Below are 21206 nucleotides of genomic sequence, written 5' to 3' on the forward strand. Positions count from 1 at the left end.
CATGTCTGAGTAATGACTGAAACTAAGACAATTTTTAAGCAAGCCCATCGGGTTATCAACACCAGCATGCATGAACAATCATAGTCTGTAATTCAATTATATCCATCTGATATAGATATTAGCTAAGTGACAATAAATAAAGGACGTTTCTCATAACAAAAACAACATACAATCTTCAAAATTTGGCATACATGTAAATATATATAATGGAACCTCAAAACATCCCTCTTCTAATGCCTTCTACAGTTAAACTGGGCATTAAAATTTCCATGGTCAAACATAGTTTTGAAGTATATAATTGTTGAAAAATAATGAAGAAAGTAGGGTTTTACACTGACAGCATATATGATTATAATAGAGTGATGTCTGATTAGGCAATAATATAACAAATTACAAACACAAATTTTGCGCCATCTATGTTCATAAAATAGCATTAACAATGCACTGAGTGGCAAACACGGGAATGAATGGTGTGCTAGCAATTAGACAATAAGATGAAGTATATATCTTGATACAAGATGAGGGATATGCAGGAGAATTCATGAACAACACAACAAGAAAAACGAGTGAGGAGAACCGGAGAAGAACACTACAAAAGAAATGAAAGAATAAAAGATGGGAGAAAGAGAATGAAGATAAAAAGAGTAAGAGAGAAACACCTGTTACAGACAAAAAGCAACTGAAAGGTTAATTTTTTGCAATCACTTTCAACAAAGTGAATATTTTGGGCCTGATAAATGCAATCCGCCTCAAGTATGAGTTAAAATGACCAAAGTCAAACCCACCGAATAATAGGCAAAATATATTATGGTGTTGGGTTAATGGAATCTGGGCACATAACTTCCACCACTTCTATCATCTAAAGAGACAAAATCAAGACATGAAGCCTGGGAAGTGTTCATACATCCTACCAAATATTTATAAGTTGCCAATGATTCTAAATACTGTTGATCCTGCTTCAGTAGCGCATAGCTTTCATCCAGCAGAATAGACAAGTATAACTTGTGATGTAACAGTGAAATGGCTAAGTAGAATTACTGTGACCTACAAAATTTATGAGTACCTGTTCAATTCTGTAGAAAGGAGCAAGGTGGCTATCAAAGTATTGTTTTTCTTTCGCAGCCTTACTTCCAGGACCAACCCATAGCTGTACCATGCCAATGTTTAGAAATCACAAAAAAGGATAAGGATACAGAAAGAAACAAACTGGGAATTTCAAAGCCAAGACAAAAGGGAAACATGCAGAAATTACACAGAATCTAGTATAAAGATAATCTTCATCAGAAACATGACAAAGAATTATTTCTGAGAACAACATTAGAAAAAATTTTGATTGGCAAAATTAATTCTTCCAGTTAAAAATATGAATAAATGATGTGAATTAATTACTTAACCTTATTTGACTCAATTTGCAGATAATACACATCGTACTTGGGTTCAATCAAGACGGATCTTATTAAGCTTAAATTAGGCCTATACTGCTTCAAATTCAGCTTCGGTTTTAACATAAATTTTAATCTACATTGATTTGTCCTAGTTCACAATCAGAGGGAATTTAGTGATCAAAGCTTCTGCATTGCCCCGATCACCTTCTTAGATCGGCCTGGTCTATTCACATTTCAAAAGTTCAAATTATGGCCTGAGGGTTAGATTAGAAGTCCAAAGTAATCTTGTTTGCAAGGAGATTATTTTTGGCCAAACTCACTCTCATTGTTATCCTTACATTACCCATCATCCATGATCCTGCCTGATTTATCAAGGAACACAATAAAGGGCTTTTGTAGAATGGTCAAACTTCAGTAAGAAGAAGCTGGTGTCCAGTAAATTAATTTATCTTCTATAACAGCAAGATCTAAATAGGAGGAGGACCTTGGTGTTCTTAATCCAAGTCCCTGTTAGTGTTAGGTCAATGCATTCCGTACTTTCCTTTTAGAACACATTGCATTCAAATACTTTAAGAGGAAACATTTCTGCAGAAGTTCCAGTAGATCATCCTTTTCGACGTATGGAACATCAGAAAACCTTCAGAATCTCCTCCTCCATTCCCGGCAATGAGCTCTCTCTTTCAGGCTTTCAGAGGACAGTTAGCTAGAACCATTTTCCAATATAGCAAATCCTCTTATTCAACAATTTGATCAATGTTGCCAAGATTTTCATGGCTTCTAGTTGGCTTGTGCAGTCCAGGGAAGGAGACATTATTCAGACTTTAAAAATTGGCCTGTGAAGTGTGAACAACACTATTTAACTTTTTTCCCTTACTTCCTTGGTAGCCCATCTATAGTAAGTCTTTTTTTTTTCTCACTTGGCTAGCCTGAATATCAGCATCTAGTGATTTCTCAATAACTTCATAATAATTCCTAATTTTGTAGGATCCCTTTGACCATTCTCCAAATTCATCTAGAAAGCCACTTTGTGCCCCAACATAAAAGTGCTTCATGTGGTTTGGTCCCTAGGAATAAAGTCCGTTCCAGTTAAGTTTACCCTCAAGAAATGTTGGACTCTAGACAATTCCTGGGCCACAAGAGTCCATTGGCTCATCATCCTCCGTTGCTTACTTGCCTTTCAAGTCTGCATCCCCAAAGGTGATCTCAATGATTACACTTGGTTCTATTAAGCTACCATGGGATAACTAGCACCTTTCTTCTTTCCCATCCAAGTGGTGAAATTTCTGCAACTTGCACTGGGTCATCTGGAGAGCAATATAACCTTCAGATGACTCCATGGATCCTCAGATTAGTGATGGCTCAATCTGCTACTTTTCACAAAAATAGGACCTGACTCAGTGATCTGTGTTATTATAAAGATTGTCATTGTGATGCAATTCACTTTTGTTGTTATCTCTTGGACTATTTTCTTGTTTTGTTTTATGCATGGTTTGCAGTACCGGTCCGTACCGCCCGTACCGGGCGGTACGTACCGGTCCGACAGGCTTCCGGTACGCGGACCGCCTGTTACCGGTCCGGTACTGTAGCACTGTAGCACTGCTACAGTGCTCAGCACGCCTGAATATACCGCTCGGTACACCTGGGTGTACCGAGCGGTATACCGTACCGTACCGGTACCGAGCCCAGGTCGAAACTCCGGTACGATACGGTATTGCGAACCTTGATTTTATGTTTGTTTTTTATTTTCTTCTGCTATTTTTTTATTCTGGTACTTATTTCAAGCTCTTTTTGAGATATTCAACTTGCTGCTTTGCCTCAGAAAAAAAATTATCACACATGCACAATGAAAGATACATGTACTAAATATAAGCAATCCAAAATTTTCTAATCCATTGTGCATGAATTAGCTTTCTGAGAACTTTCTACCCTCAAATTCATAAATTCCTACAACTAGATTTCTGAGAATATTAAAAAGAATACCTTCTCAGGACGTGTTTCCACTTTGAAACGGATAAGCCCTAAGCATAGAAGAAGAGGAACAACCAATGATAAGCACAAAATGAGAGTTGGATTTTTGGAAACAAAGCTCCCGTACTTCCTACAAAACCATATAAGCAACTAGTTGAAGACATTGCACAGAAATAACAATACTCCAAAAACCATCACATAAAATTTACAGATGTAGAACCAAAGCCACCTGAAGAAATTTGACATATAAAGTTGAATTACAGAAGGTCGATGTGCTTTAACTACCGGAGGAACCTCTTCAGATATCTAATAAATGAGAATGAACTTTTGTAAACACAATTGATATGAAATCACAAGGTACAACATTGACATTTACTGAAATTATTTCTTATAATAATAGACAAGGGACATAATTAAAGAACACCAAGTCGAGTCGGTAAACATTCCTACAAGCAGCATTAGTATTTCTGAACAAATTGATGCTCATTAAAAACCATAATAAATTAACATGGACAATAAGTATGACAGCCAAAGTTCACAGGTATACCCAAGAACTCAAAAAAAGATCACTAACATTACAATGAAACCAATCAATATCACTGGCCATATTATTGCACAGAAAGACACAAACAAAGTCTAATAATAACCAACCCTAACAGGCTAACATTACAGTGAAACCAATCAATATCACTGGCCATGTTAATGCACAGAAAGACACAAACAAAGTCTAATAATAACCAACCCTAACCGGGCATTTTGCAGTCGGTTCAAGGCCTACCACCTGGTAAACATGCTGAACCAGGCTCATTGCCCAGTTTTTTACCCATTTTGGGACCTAGACTGAGTGGTAAACCCACCTCCTGGTCCCCAGCTTCAAGTGAAACTTGAGATATCTTTTGAGGCTTTAAAGAGGGCAGTTTAGCCTTTCTTCAGCCCTCTTCTCGCTATCCGTCACGTCCCTCTCTCACCCTCTCAATTATAAAATCCCAACTACTTGGGCATGACTACATGGATCTTTTTCTAGACATTGAGCTCCATATAAGGCCTTCTCCCACCATTTATCTCATATTAAGTGTATCATTATACTCAGAAAACCAAACTAAAATGAGATAAATGGTTCACAACCATTATTAATGATTCAAATCATGACCATCTTCCAATAGGAGATAAAAGTAAAACTACTTATTACCTAAAAATTGCAGATTATTTCTATCAATATCTTCATGGTAAACTTGATAAAGTTCACTTATATTATCAAGACTAAGAAAATAGCTCTGTTAGTATATCCATAACCACAGTTGCACCAATATTAGGGTAAAACACCAAAAGGAACAAAGTTTCTATTTAAAAAATAAAAAACCCTCATGTATCGGTTTACTTGGTGACTATTTACTGAAAACACAGGCCTATACAAAGCAAAAAAGAGAAAATGTAGCATGTCTGCATGCATAACTGTGCTAATTGTTCCACAAAATTGAAAAAAAATGCAGCATATCTGCATGCATTTCTGTGCTCGTTATTCTGCAAAGTCAAGGGAATGTCTACATGTGTAACTATGCTAGTTATGTTATACTCATGGATTTAAAGCCCATGGTATATCATAGTAGAAGCAGAACATATTAATCTAGCATGGAGTAATACAAGAACAACCCAAGGCCAAGCAGTATATAGCAGAACCCAAAATACTCCATCAAATTTAGTCTAAACTCTGAAGTCTAAACCATGCTGAAAACATTGTTTCTGTGCTAGTTTGGCACACATCAGTCACAGGAGTCATTCAAGTGTCTTCCACCAGTTTAGAGCAGCTCAGACAATTGAAAGGACAGTATCAGAGTCTGTCATGCTGGCACCAGCACATTCATGGGTAGAAAAATGGAAAAAAAAATGAAAGAAAGAGGAAAGAGAGCAAAAAATAAAAACATTCTCTCAAAAGTTGAATTCCTTTGACCGTCCTATTTGACAACTTGACTGCTTTGGTATGTGTTGAGAGAGAAAAGAGCCCACTAATGCAAAGTATCAATAACCACCTATCAGTAAAAGCCAGTTCAGTCACCCCTGTGCCCAAATTGGCCATTTAAACAGTCACTAGTCAGTATGATACAATTGAAGAACACAAAGATATACTGCTACAAAATCAATAACCCCTTTCATTGTAAAGCTAACATAGCAAGCAGTATGCAGGTGCAGAAAAAATGCCTCAACCATTGCTCTATATTGATATGCAAAGCAAGAACAATAAATATAGGAAAGAAGGCCAATTTTTGCCAAAGCAAAAAACGAGAATTATTAATAATTAAAAAAACGAGAAATTGGAAAGAACATTTTGATAAAATCAATGCCCAACTCCACTACCAATAGATTTCCAGGATATATATATATATATATCTCAACCACATATATATATATATATATATATATATATATATACATGCATACATACATACATACACATACACACACACACACACACACACACACACACACACACACAGAGGCTAGATAGAAGAATTAAAGACAGTTTGAACTCAAAGGTATCTAAGAACATGAAAAGAAAAAAAATTATCACCTAACATAAAATCCTAAGTCAACCAATGTCTTAAGTCTATCAAGTCTCACTTCCCTCCAAAGAAAGGGAAGCAGAGAAAACAAGTAAGCCTTAAAACAGAATCTTAAGTTGGCTTTACTAAATTATTAACTTGGTTGAAAGTTTGGTCAGTTGGACATAATATAATATTATCAAGTTTCAACAACTAGCTATTTCCAGAAATATGGAGCTTATACACTCCAGATTATTTAGAGGAGCTACCATTTGAATCAAGGTCTGTCATACCGAAGCGTACCGCCCATACTAGGCGGTACGTACCGGTCCGACAGGTTATCAGTACGCGGACCGCCCGGTACCGCTATAGTGCTACAGTACTATACTGTAGCACTACTACAGTATAAAAATAAAAAAAAATATTCGGTACACCAGGGCATACCGCTCGGTACGCCCTGATGTACCGCCCAGTACACCGGTACCGTACCGAGCTCGGATCGAAACGCCGGTATGGTACGGTACAGCGAACCTTGATTTGAATAACATAATTTATAAAAGCATCAGTAGAAGAATAATTACCTAAATAGTAACAGATCTACAAATAAATAGACAAAAGGGGTCATACAATTCAGTCTTCAAAACTGAATCCACTGATTGATCCTAGCAAAGGACCATAAACTATAACAAACTGTCATGTAAACCACAAGAAACATCCAAGCATAAGATCCTTTCTTTTGAACATTTTAATTAGCATAAATCGTCATTAGTCTTTTACATTCCCAATCTCGATAGCCTTATCGTGACTAGGCATCTAGCATTGTTTGCCCACCTATAGCAGTCCTCTGGATGTCAGAGCCTATGAAAGATAAACAATAACTTGAAGTTAACACCAAAACCATATATCCATGCATAGTCACACTGAATCCCACTTGCTTTTTATATGTTACACTTTGATATATCATAGACTAATGGCTCTAAGTTCAGTGAATTTTGTATGCACTTTATCAAAAAGATACATGTAGGTGAAAATTAATTCCTTGCCTTTTCTTAAAATATATATATTGGAAAAGTATCTATAATTTTCTCTATATATATACCCCTAGAAATTAGGATCTTGAAATATTGCACTATCTCATAAAATAATACAATACAAATGAGCCTTCCTAGTTTTACCCGACAGCTTCTAACTGGGAACATTAAATATCTTGGAGTTCCACTTCAGTAAACTCCAGCGCAACGTGTGCACTGTAACCAGAAACCTATAAACCCACAATTGAATGTAGCACATGCATCCCAAGAGTCAACATTTAAGAGAGACATACATGTTCCTGTTAGTTGCCATAGAAAATGGAGCATTCTTTAATAGATTGTCAAAAGAAAGCTGTGTGCTTACTGTTCATTGTTCATCTTCAGTTTCTAGACAAGTGATACACACGAATGTAGAACAAGATATCTGATGGCTGCAATGTGTTAAATTAACACACTCTTGACTCACTAGATTGGCAAAAGCTTTTACCTAATTTGGTTGAAACATTCAATTTCAAAAGAATGAGAAAGAGCATGATCTCTTGGAATATATTTAGTGCTTTACCTCTTCTTCAAGCTGGTGATGGCCACAGCTAGAATTTGGTTGATGGCGATTACAACTAGCAACAAGAAAAGTAAAGGCACACAGAATAACTTGTGAAATGGTCATCAAACAAGACACTGAACTTTTCAAATAACAAAATGATATGCATATATGGTTAGTGGCAAATATTTTAAAATCTAATTTTTTTAATTATAAAAGATTATTGTTTTCAAAATGCCACAAATTTTTAATAAACAAAATATCATTTGAGTGGTGGTAGGCATACAGAATCATTCAAAGAGTCAAAAGTCCAAAATATTTGCATTTGTACAAAGTGCCAAACAGAAGAGGAATTTATAGTCCATGATCTTATATTTTTATGTTTACATAAAAGAGAATATGACACAATAATATATAATAAAATTATTACTACATGATAAAAAATGGCAAGAGATAATATTATATCACAAACCAAGTAAACACCTGGGAAGGAGCTTCCTTCTTGTCACCAGAATTGTGGTTGTTATCATCTCTTACATTCAACAATGCCTTTGTTCTAGAAGGGCCAGCTCTTTTTTTTCTGTATACAAAACCCCATAGTAGAAAGGCAGAAACTAAGAAGAGGTACACAATTGCCAATGAAAAATCCAGACATTTGATCTGCATAAAATGGAAATCGGATTAACAAAAATAAAATAAAATAAAATTCCATGGATACTGAAGCATATAATGTAATTTGACCACACAAACTATTCAACATTTGATGAGAAAAATGTCAAAAGGCACCTGATTTTTCATATTGGCCTGTCAATTGAGAAAAATATCCAACTTAAAACTTCTAAGGTTATCGATTGCACCATTATTACTTTGTGTAATACTAGTGTTATGCACAAGACATACAAATGAGAGGAAGCTCCTTGGTGGATCACTGAGAGTTAAAATAATAAAGACTTCCTTGTTGAAAAACTAAAGAACGTGATCAAGACATTCTAAGTGCACTTCAATTGATTCTCAGCTTCAGATAGCAAGAAATTTGCTGAGATGGACTCAGGTATATGGTATCATTTTATTTGTTAGACATCTTTAAGTAAAGATTGAATCAGGCATAAGCTCGATTCCCTGAAACCCCAATTCCCTATATTCAACATGTTATGTGTGGATCAGAATAAGATGACAAAGGATATTAAATATAATAGAATCTATTTTGTGGAAATCGGTATAAGCTAAAGGTAGAGAATAGATGTCTTGCCATCCTCATTCAAGAATTGCAGTAAATAATTCTAGTGGTTCTTGTTTTTAGCTGTAGTTATAGTTTACTCTTTAGCCAAATTTGCCTCTAGCATAAACCAGTTTATGCATGTTGCATACTAATCTGTATATCAGAAACAAGTAAAGAAGCTGACTGAGATGCCATATGGATGGTTGATGGTTCATTCTGTCTTCCGAGGAATTCCCTGCCTTCTTGATTCAATGGAATCAGAAAACATATACACAGAGACGTAAAAGATCATCAGCTAGAATCTGCTTTCTTTTCATAGTATTTTTATCTGGTCTTATAGATTAATCATGAGTAAGCCGCACCAACTCAACATTTAGAAGTTGATCAGCAAAATAATCCAAGGCAATAAAAGTGGGTTGCATACATTAAGGACAATGACAATGGAAGACAACACGTAATGCACTAGTAACAAATATGAGGTCTGTGTAGTAATAAATTTGCCGGAGTAAGAATGAACCTGAACTGATGCAAATCCAACATTTAAATAGAAAATCTTGGAACATCATATTTGATAATCTATATTGAACCTTAAAAAGAATATAGTTCAGAGTATTGTTCAGAACCTTCAAACTAGTGAGAAAAAAACTCTTTCTTAGACATGTCTAGATGTCAGATAAAATCTATGTAGGGACTGCATATATATGAACAGCATGCATCAGTTATATACATACTCTCATAATCACATTCCAGACATTATACACTGCAAGGATTGAAATACCGTACCATACCGGTGTTTCGAGCTTGGCTCGGTATGGTATAGTACCATGTACCGAATGGTACACCTAATTTAGGTGTAAAATCCTCTGAATTAATCAATAGTATCTAATTAGATACTTAATTTAGGTACACCTAATTTAGGTGTATCGAGCAGTACACCTATTAGATACTTAATAGTATCTAATTTCGAATTAATCAATATTAAACACATTAATCATAACATTAAAGATCTTAATTTCTCTCTAATTAGAGAAAGAGAATACATAACTTTTGATTAGAAAGTTCTTCCTCTTAATCTTCCCAAATTAGCTTCGATTCAATTCACAAATCGTTGTTTTGTAGAGTTTACGATAGCACAAATATGAGAAAAAAAGAGTTTGAGATAGTTTAAGAGAGTATGAGAATGAAATGAAGTGAAATAGGGGTGAATAAGGGTTTAAAAACATATGAGAAAGGGCTCCAACGGTCAATTTGACCGTTGGAGCATTGTTTTCAAGCTGTAACGATCGATTTCGACTGTTACCGAGCTATGTCGGGTGGTAACGGTCGAAATTTCGACCATTACCGAGCTGTGCCAGGCGGTATAACCCCGAAATTTCGACCGTTACCGAGCTGTGTCGGGCGGTAACGGTCGAAATTTCGACCATTATCGGTGTGCCTGATATAACCTTGTATCGTCCGATACGGGGCACTTTTAAGCGTTCTGCCTTGTAACGAGCGGTCCGCGTACCAGTAACCTATCGGACCGACACGTACCACCCGTACCGAGCGGTATCATTCGAAACTATATACCCTGATACACTATACACCTTCTTTTAAAAACAAAAACAAACAACGAAAAAGAAAGGAGTGTTAACCTTTGCACACTCTTGACTTCACCTTATCTATCCGATCCCTTGTCAAGAATCTACAGACAAGCGACAATGGATGCAACTGTAAGGCAATAAAGCAACTGGAGTCCAAAGTCCAAAACTAATCAAAAACCACCACCAACTGTATCTAGACTTGCCCATAGGATGCATATCATCAAATTAGTGCCCACGATAGGTCGCGCAATTCTTTTTGGCAAATATTAGTGCCGGCATATCATGTCATGCCAAGTTTCAACAACTTGGCATGCCAACACATGCCATTCCAAAGGCCAATTTGACTAAGGATTAATTAGTTCTATTTCTCGATGGGACTGGGAAGGGATATAACTTAGTATTAGAGTCTCACCTTGATGTGGTGGAAGTCATCAATTTGAGCCTGATTATCCCCAAACCCAATGTAAGTTCTTCTATTTTGACTTGCTCCCCCACCCCATGATCAAACAAGAATGGATAAGAGGCTTGTGGGATTGACGTGATAGGGTAGGGATGACTATATTGCTAGGAGCGAACTCCAGGCTAATATGAAGCGCATGGATACTAGTTATGCCTTCGAATGAAAGAGAATTCCGAGTCAGCGTTGTCTACGAACAAGGAAGATATATACCAACACAGTACCCCTAACACCCATAAGTTAGCCAAACTGGCAATCGTAGCTATTAAAAATTGTGATGATGGATCTATCTTACCTTTCCTTTCTACCTTTTAGTTTCTTGTTCTTTTTAAGACAGGGTTTTCTGTGCATTTTTGAAATGCAAATTACATTAAATAACCTATCTCAAGTTCACTTTCCAATGTAGGTTGTAATTTGTATCTAGAGGTTAAGCAAAGGCCAAAATGCTAAGCATAATATTTCATTAAAAGATGAAATATGGAATACAAGAGGGTAAAAGGAAAATATAAGAAAAAGGTGGAAGTGTTAGATTCACAAAGCATAGAAGTGACGGCCAGTCTCTTCCACTATGACAGTTGCATTGCAGTTACATACTTACATTAACCTTCCAATATGAGAGTTCAAATTGCAGTTTTGGTGCATAGGAAGCCTCTGCCATAGTTTTCCAAAATAACTTTTATTTTTTTGGTTCCTAGCTTCCAGTATCTCCCGACATAAGGAGAGGGAGACATTGGAATGCAACTAAAAAAACATGAGAGGGAAAAGACCATTCCAATCATTTCCAACTTAGACAAGAATTTGTCGTTTTTCTTAAGATAGCTATCAATTCCTATTGCCAACAACATTTGTCACATTTAAAAGCTTTTATATAAATGGACATCCTATCCAACCCCACCAATGCATGGATTAAAATATATTTTTTTAATCCTCCATTACCTGATTAAAATTTACTTGAAACCCACATATTAATATAGAAAAGTATAAACATTATAACCCCTATTATGCATCCTATCTGCTAGTCAATTCTGACAAACATTTTTAGGATTACCTCTTTATTTCTTCATAAGCCAACGAACCCCTCCTCTTTCATTCTTCACATCGATTGAGGAAAATTTGACTGCAAGGAGGGAAGGAAAATGATGGCATCATCTTAAGAAATTAAGTAGGTTTAGGGTTTCCAATGGCATCATATGCATAATTTAGGGCTTTTCACTATTTTATTTATTTGTATAATTTTTTAAATTTACTAAAGGCAATTATATTTTTTGTTTTTCTTATGATTGAGAAAAAATCATTGAATTTTGTTCAGATTAAAAATTATTTTATCAATCATGAATTTAATTTTAATTTTAAAAGAAAAAAATTATGGATATGAAGTTACACTTTAGAATTTAGATATTTGTTGATTAATTAACATGATAATTTCTACAACAACACAATTGTATTTTATCAGTTATAAATTTAAATTAATCAAACTGTGCCCATAATGTTATACTTTAGAATTTGGGCATCATGTTGAATTTGTTAATTCATGTTGATAGTATAACATAAGAAAAATAAGAAGTATAATCATATTTTAACAAAAATTATCCAAATTACAAATAGCGAAAAAAACTACTAATTTCTTTATGGCACAGTTGATGTAAAAAACGAGAGAGGATAGATATGTTAGCTTCCGAAGATATGGAGAGGTAACTCCCAACTCCATAAGTATTTGTCAATTAGCATGACCCAGGATAGGGGTTACAATGTTTATACTTTCTATATAGTATATACAGATCTCAAGTATATTTTCATTGATCAATGAGGGCTTACAATTATATATATTTTAATATATACATGGGGGGTTACATCCTAGGTCCTACATTGACTGTTTAGGTGGTAGGCAATGGTCCAAGCAGCCACCTAGTGATCAAGTTTGTCAAACAGGCAACCAAAGTCTGCAGCATCTGTGGCATAAGCAACAACAACTAACATCAATATGGCAGAGATGGTTGTCTTTACAAGTGTTACCACCACCAGCTGAGGAACTAAATTTGTTATTCGTAGAACAGAAATAAGTGTAAGGAGTACAACTTGAGAATTAAACAAGGAAAATAATCCTCAAGTACTTCCTAGTTGAGAAGAACCATTTGACCTTTTAAGCATGTCATCAGCCTTGTCAAAAGTCGAGATAGTTGAAGTTGTAAAAGCAAATTAAAACATCTCAGGTTTATGCCCATTTACGTCCATTAATCAAATCATCCCAATCGAATCGGTTTGCCATATAGTTAAATAAAATAAATAACCATTTAGTGCCATCCATTCAAAGTAGTGATTACAAGTAAACTATGCAGCCTGTTGCTGACCTCCTCCTACGCAGGTACGCAGGGAAATCTATTGAAAAACTGAGCCATCTCTTCAAACAACATAAATGTTGTGTTTATGTTTTGTGACTTTTGTCAATTCTAACCTAACCAAATCCATGGATTGTAGATTCTAGTAGAACATGTCAAGATTATAATAAGAACAATGCTAACACCATTGAAATAAAGGTTTCCACTAATAGAAGGATCATAACAGATACCAGATAATGTTCAAGACATTGAAAACATGAATCATATCCAATTTAAGTTATTCTATAATTTTAACTACAACAAACAGCTATTCGATTATCAAAAATAAAATCAGCTACAAAGATTGATTAATGTAATATAATTAAACTAATTGTTAACTATAAGTTATATCCAGCAAAATATGTTATCTAATAAGATAACCGAAGAATATGTGAGCACAAAATGTGTTAGCAAATTATTGTTATAACAGAGGAATATGTGAGCACAAAATAAGTTAAAAGCCAAACATGGGTTACCTTTAAAGAACCAATATTGATTGAACATGATTGCTTTGCATGTTGAGCTGGTGTCGAAGAATCCAAGCATACAGCAGACGAAGGACAATCCCCACAAGAGCATCCCAGAGAAGAGTCGCCACATGAATAAACAGTTGTGTTCATAGGCTTCATTCCAGTTGAATCACTAATATTTGATCGGAATGTAATTGCATATGGTGAACCAGGCGCATCGAGATTTGCTTGACGACCAAGAAAAGCAAGCCAATCTAAAAGCACAGTGAGAACAAGAGATGATACATCCAATATTTGAATGGAAATTTTGCAAGTTTATTAGTAAATTACAATTAAAAGAAGCACACTTCCACTCTCAAGATTCTACATCTGTGTCATTGTTGCAATAATGGAAAACTTATAAAGCACATTCATGACACAATAATTTATACATTGATGGTAACAAAAGCTTGCAAATAGATCATCATTAAGGAATGGAACAAAGTTAAAACTGAATGGATAATTATGAGCTGGATAAAGGAGAGAGTTGATATTATATTAAGTTATTAACCAAATTCTGTGCTAAACTTTTGCTAAGTTATCTCCAGTAGACTTGCTAAACATATTAGTTGCATAACTAGAGCATCTCTATGTCACAACCTAGCATAAATTTTATCATTTCTCAGACTAATTAGCTCTTTAATTTAGCATGGAGTTATTAGCTATAGTTCCTCTTGCAAGAAAAAGCAAAAGAAGCCATGCAATTCTCACCAGCATAATTATGAGCACCAGCACCAACAAAATCCATTGCACGAGTATTCATACTACCAAACTTCACATCCTTGCATGAATTAAATAGCTGTTCTCCAAAGTAATGAGTTACAAAGAAATCTATTGCATCAACAGCCAAAGTACCATTCACCTGAAAATGTAAAATCATTTCTCAAAATTATGTTTTACAGCACTTTAGATGCACACACAAAGTATAATAAGATGATGTATCATGTATGTCACATCAAACTAAGAAAGCACTGCAAACAGCAGAAAACAAGTTATGTACCATTGAGAAGTTGGTATAGACACAAGAAAGTTCCAAACCTACTTGCATCACATAATTTTTTTCAAGTAAAAGAAGAAAGCACCTTCTTGATTGATGTCACATTGATGAATAGGCTTTGATTTGGAGAGCAAGAGAGCTCACAGAAGAGATTCAGAAAATTCCTCAAGCATGCTGGACAACCCACAAGAAGAGGAATTGCCTGCAAAAGTTATCCACAAAAAAATAATTAAAATACTAAACAAATAAAGTATAAGAAAATACCATTAAGGTATCTAATGTAAGAAATTGTTTCTGTAAGCAACAAAAATGACAATAAGCTCTAAGGCCCCAAATAATACAATGAATTAACTGCTACAAAAATAGTTTATCTATTGAAAAGTAAGGGCTGGATCCAACCCATGGTTTAAAACATAATAGAAATATAAAGTACGATGAATATGGGGTGCATATATGTCAAAAATTTTGCAGCTTAGTATCTCATCTGCTTCTGTCATCATCAGCAGTGAAGGCAGCTGGGATCTAAATTCTGAGTATCTAGGGATTGACAACATATTGGCCCATGGAAGCAAACTTGTTGGTCAAAAAATGTTATAATGAAGTCTCCTTGATTGTATTGACAATGTAATGATGAAGTCTCCTTGATCATATTGGACCATGGAAGCAAACCTGTCGGTCAAACAATGTTTATCTTGTGTGTTTCAGATTGCTTGTTTTCTCCAGTTTTTAAGATTATGTCCTACTAACAGCCAATTTGATAGGCTCCTACCAATCCCAGAATCCTTTTCTTTTTTTTGGCTAAATATATGTGGTTGGTAAATGATAAGTCTAATGTTGAGATTAATTATGCTGAAAGTGTCAGTCCTTTTCATTCTAGTTAGAAAATACCACGTATAAATAAATTTTGTTACTACCAAGGTTTTAGAATCCAATCATACAGAGTGGCATGGATAAGTTTTTACTGGTGTAACAACTAACCAATATATGGACCGAACAATTTCACTAGCCACTCTTCCTCCTTTGTTGCTTGTCAATGTCGCTGCATCACCACATCTTCTCTGCCAGACAAACCATACCAGCCTTCCTCAATCACCACCACCACCACCTCCTCCTCCTCAACCTCCTCCTCCTTCTCCTCCTCCTCCTCTCTCTCTCTCTCTCTCTCTCTCTCCCTCTCCCTCTCTCTCTCTCTCTCTCTACTTGAAGTGGTTCAGTTGATACAAATCTGTATTGACACTTAGTATGCTGTATATTGTTTAGATCAGTCCAATAAGCTCAATGGTATCGACTTATATCAAGTGGTAGAGATATTGAGTTGTACCAAGCAATAAGCATGTTGTCCAATACTGATAGCAACTCATAATTTCTTTTGTTTTTTTATTTAAAACTTGCAACCCCCCACCGCCTCCTCCTCCCAACACACCCAAAAAAAACCACCTCCTCCGCTGCAATCTATTGGCTGTCCAATGGTCTCTCTCAATTCTTTCATGTTCACGTTGCTAACCACTTCGTACTTACTCTGCCTTGTCAATGTATGTGAATTGTTCTGCTCTACTGCCCTCATCCTTAAGCAACAACTCATTGTCGCCCAAGTCATGATCTGCCACTTCGACATACGACGCCCCACCTTCTTTCTCTCTCCATCAGCTTGCTGTGGTCTAGCCGGTACCAAACCAAATTGATACTCGATAGATTAGCAGGTATTGTACTGTACCAACCAGGTCACCAACCAGTAGTGGTACCAAACCGAGATTTTATCCCATATATTAAATGCAATTAAAAGTCAAAAAGTACATGGAGCAAAGGGATAGCTAGAAAGACTTTGGTAAGTCAACATTGCAAAACATCCAACCAGCGTAGAACCATGAACAGCGAACAAAAAGAAGTTCTGGAACCATAGAAGATATAGTAAATGAATGGATTAGAGTGAGTAGCCAATGAAACAGAGCATGTACGATGACCTTTGTTAGTATTAAAAACTGCAACTGTCAGTAAAAGATTTTACTTGTTCGACTTGCCCACGTAATGTGTCAAACTGATCTGCAGAGCAGCAGACGTTGTCGGTGATTGTTGGACACAGACTCTGGATCTTTGAAGAAAGCAATTCATCTGGCTGTAACCCAAAGGAAAAGAAAGTTTTATTCAATTGATGCAGTAAGGTACACATTTCTTAGGTAGTATTCTGCCACTCGATCAAATAGAATACAGGAAAGCAGGACCTCGTTAGAAAAACTTGCAGAGCTTCATTACAAAAACTAACTTCTGCAGAAAATAAGTAGCATGTGTAGACAAATATGCAGTCCACCAGCTTTCTCATGGACGCAAAGGAAAATTTATCAAAATCCTATCTCTGAATTAAAGATCTATAATAATCGAACAAAGCAGCATAACCATGTCGTGGAAAAACAAATAATAACATCCAGAGTGCCTGACCAAGTTACCTTCACAGAATGTGTACGGTTAGGGCAATTTAAAACCTTCCCATCACTGCGTTGTCCACAAATACCATACATGGAACAAAACCCTTCTGCATATATGTCTCTAAATGAAATAAAAATAATAGGCAATCAAAATACAAGGAAGAATATACAAACAAAAAATAAAAATTATTCATCACTTGATAGGAGTGGGGCAAGCATAATGAAAAGTAAAATCAGTATTTTATCAATTTCAGAACATGAAGGTTATGTCTCAAGAGAAAGAATAATTCTGGCTTACTGTGCATTAGATGGCTGAAAATTTGCTGGAAACAACATGAAAATGACCTGCATATATGAGAGAATGCATCAACTTAGTTCATAGATTCATTAATCTTTCATTCAAGTATTTCACTACAATCGAAAACTCATATGATATTAAGTATTGACAAAAAGATCTAGATATTAGTGCAATTAAATAAATAATTTTTCTCAAAGATACCAACCCATTTCATCAACATTTTATCTGCAAAATCATTATCATCCAAGTATTTTGGCCATCTATATGGGGTCACTTCAGAACTGATACATCAAAAACACTAACTTGATAATTTGATAGTTGTTTGAACTTTGAACATACGTTACCTAGATTGTTGTACCACCTGATGCGGTATGGCATAGGCAGTACATATTGATCCGATAGGTGACGGACACGTAGATCGTCCTGTATCCGGTAGTTATCAATTGTGGATTGGATCAAATTTGGGAGGCTTATTTGAGAGGTTTAACACTTAAGCTAGAAAAGGATCACGTTAATCAAAAGGTATGTATTCCCTTTCTAGATTTTTGTTGATCTATGAGATGATTAGCCCATTCTATGTTGTCAATGTCTATTATGTTGTTTGACATGTTTATGATGGTAGAGTAGAGTTAATTATGGAGTAATTAAGGTTGTTAATGCTGTGATTAGTGGGTTTAATGTTGATTTAATTGAAATTAGACATATATTGGCTGAAATCTATGTATTTAATGTGTACTAGGGTGATTTACATGTTAACGATGATAAAAGGAGGTTAATTAGGGATTAATTAAGGTTTTTAATGCTGTGATTAGTAGATTTAATGATGATTTCATTGAAATTTGACCAATATTTTCTCAATATAATGTAAATTCGTATTAGGGTGTTTGACATGTTTATGGTGGTAAAAGAAAACTAATTAGGGAGTAATTAAGTTTGTTAATGCCGTGATTAGTAGATTTAATGATAATTTCATCGTAATTTGATCAATATTGGGTTAATTCTATGTATTTAATGCCTATTAGGATATTTGACATGTTTATAGTGATAAAATAAGATTAACTAGGGAGTACTTAGATTTTTTGATGCTGTGATTAATGGAATTAATGATGATTTCAACATATTTTGACCCATATTAGGTCAATTCTATGTATTTAATGTCTATCACGATGATTGATATGTTTATAATGACAAATTAGGGTTCATTACATATAATCGAGTTTGTTATTTTGATAAATTTCTTTAAGAACATGACACCAAAGGAACAGTCATCTAATGATACTTGGGATCATGCCTGCCGTTTAGACAACAACCACCATCATTGGCAGTGCAAACATTATGTCTACATTGATCGGGGTGAAGAAATCACTCAATTGAAGCAACATTTGATCGGTGATTATCCCGATATTGCAAAATGTAAAAAGGTTCTGAAAGAGATATGTCAGTTATTTCAAAATAAGCTACAATAGGCAAAGGATGATGCAATTCAAAAGAAGGCCAAGGAACAGAAAGAATATAGGTGTGCTACGCAAGAATCATTTTAGGATGAATACGAGAGTCGCAACAATGATGTCGACTCGGGTTTTAGGGATTGTATTCATGCATCACTGGAGTATCAATATATGTATGAAGATGCAATAAGGCATCAACAGCCTAACTCACAATAGGAGTATGACGATTGCAATGGATCTGCACCACAGGGATTCCAGAGGAGTGCTAGCACAAGATAGCCAACTACCCCTTATCCTCGGTTAAGCAGGATTGGTAGTCTGAGGCAGGATGGAATCCATGGTTTTATCATGTTTTTAATAGGCACTCCGGAACTCACCTAGGCACCCGAGAGAGGCGAGGCCCGAGAGCCTAGGCGACGCACTTCACTGAAGCACCACCTGGGCACTCGCCTAAGCCCAAGCGCCTCGGGTGAGCGCCCGATTGAATGCCACCAGTCGAACCAAATTGTGAGCTCTAGTTTGATTGAATAGTAACTTAGTTGGTTCAATCGAACTAATTAGGTGGAATTTTCCATGCAAAACAACATCAAGTAGAAAACTTCAAGAATGTATCGGCATACACTAAGTATGCACCTGATGTAAAAGAAGAGTTAGTTGGCTTATATGACTAAAAGAAAGACACAAAAGAACAAGTATTGTGGGATTTTACTTAAGAATGATGTTCACCATAATGGAGATGATGAAAAAGTGGAATATCATACAAAAAGTGTCAATGTCAGTGAGAAAAGAATATCTTACAGTAAAGGAAAAGAAGTTGTAATTGCTAAGAAGGCTAAAAAAGGATCGATGGATTTGTATATATATCAAGGATTACAGAAGCAATAAGACCAAACATGAGCAAAATTAAGGCAAACAAATATAAGTGATGCTTGTGATAAGGAAATAAGGGAAAGAATAATTCAACACATTACTCACTTCTTCTATCAAGCTAGAATTCCCCTGAATGCTTGTCGTTTGGACATTAATTAAAATATATAACAGGTGATTAAAACCTCCAAATTATCATGAGTTATGAGTTCCGTTACTAAAGAAAGTGTTAGATTACATAAATGACTTATTGAAATGCTACAAAGAAATATGAACAAAACATGGTTGCTCTATTATGTCAGATGATTGGACCGACAAGAGATAAATGAGTATAATTAATTTTATAGTCAACTGTTCTTTAGGAACCATATTTGCGAAGTTAATAGATGCATCTTCACTTATGAAATCTAGATAAAGTTATATAAGTTGCTTGACAAGTTTGTAGAAGACATTAACGAACAAAATATCATCTAAGTTATAATAAAAAATAAAAGCAGGTATGTTTTAGCAATAAGATTTATCTTTTGAATTTCTTAAACTTTTAATTACTCTATGTCTCCAATGTGAATAGATGAACTATGTAACTCCTAAGTTTCATCAATTTTATTATTATCTTAGATAAATTACTACAAGCAAAAAAGATAACATCTGTATTGGACTGCATGCACAGTATATTACGTTGATCTAATACTAGAGGACATTGAAAAGATTTTTAACATCAAGAAGACTTTATGAAGGGTAATCTTTGTAATTGGATTTCTATATAATCATACTTATGCTTTGAATATGATGAGAAAATTCACAGGCAATAAAGAATTAGTGAGATTTGGTGTCACATGATTTGTTACTTCCTTCTTGATATTACAAAGCATACATTATCAAAAACACAACCTGAGAAACATATTTACCTTAGAGAAATGGGTGACAAGCAAATGGACAAAAGAAACGAACGGTAAAAGGCCAATGGTGTCATTTTAATGTCATCCTTTTGAAATTATATAGTTTATACATTAAAGGTAATTGACCCTCTTGTTCACGTCCTTCGGTTGGCAAATAATGAAAAAAAGTTTGCAATAGGATATATTTATAAAGCTATGGATAGAACCAAGCAAACAATTCAAAAGTCTATTGGTGAAAATAAAGAGACGTATATGGATATATTTACAATCATAAACAAAAGATGGGAATGGCAACTTTATCATCCACTACATGCAGCAGGCTATTATCTAAACCCAAAATTTTTTTATAGGAACTCTTTCAAGTTTGAAGTTGAAGTTGTGAGTGGGTTATGTCAGTGCACTGTAAGATTGGTTCCAAGTATTATAATAAAAAATAAGATCATATATGAATTATCATTATATAAAAATATTGATGGTCTTTTTGGAATTCCAATTGTAGTTCAATCAAGGACAATTAAATCTCCAAACATTTATAATTTTATATAATTAATATCATGTAAATACATACGTATATTACTGTTAATAATAAAGTTAAATTTTGGAGCTGAATGGTGAAGTATATTTGAAAATTTCATCCCGAACTTACAGTAGTTATCTATCAAAATTCTTAGT

General features: G+C 35.0%; 1 protein-coding gene across 2 annotated transcripts in view; it reads right to left on the bottom strand.

The window, feature by feature from the left end:
• The window catches only part of LOC135597411 (uncharacterized), a 64110-nt gene that overhangs the window by 37085 nt on the left and 5819 nt on the right, over positions 1 to 21206 (bottom strand). Inside the window, exons 2-11 of one of the 2 annotated variants that reach the window (XM_065090324.1) lie at positions 17321 to 17367; positions 17044 to 17143; positions 16608 to 16715; positions 14688 to 14804; positions 14317 to 14467; positions 13573 to 13820; positions 7946 to 8122; positions 3583 to 3659; positions 3366 to 3483; positions 1064 to 1147 (exon numbers count right to left, since the gene is read on the bottom strand). In XM_065090324.1, the coding sequence (XP_064946396.1) occupies positions 1064 to 1147; positions 3366 to 3483; positions 3583 to 3659; positions 7946 to 8122; positions 13573 to 13820; positions 14317 to 14467; positions 14688 to 14804; positions 16608 to 16715; positions 17044 to 17143; positions 17321 to 17367 (1227 nt within the window). The remainder of the gene's footprint in view (positions 1 to 1063; positions 1148 to 3365; positions 3484 to 3582; positions 3660 to 7945; positions 8123 to 13572; positions 13821 to 14316; positions 14468 to 14687; positions 14805 to 16607; positions 16716 to 17043; positions 17144 to 17320; positions 17368 to 21206) is intronic. The other variant, XM_065090325.1, reaches the window with a different exon arrangement.

The sequence above is a fragment of the Musa acuminata genome, chromosome BXJ1-11 (genome assembly GCF_036884655.1).
Source record: "Musa acuminata AAA Group cultivar baxijiao chromosome BXJ1-11, Cavendish_Baxijiao_AAA, whole genome shotgun sequence".
In the NCBI taxonomy this organism is placed as follows: Eukaryota; Viridiplantae; Streptophyta; class Magnoliopsida; order Zingiberales; family Musaceae; genus Musa; species Musa acuminata.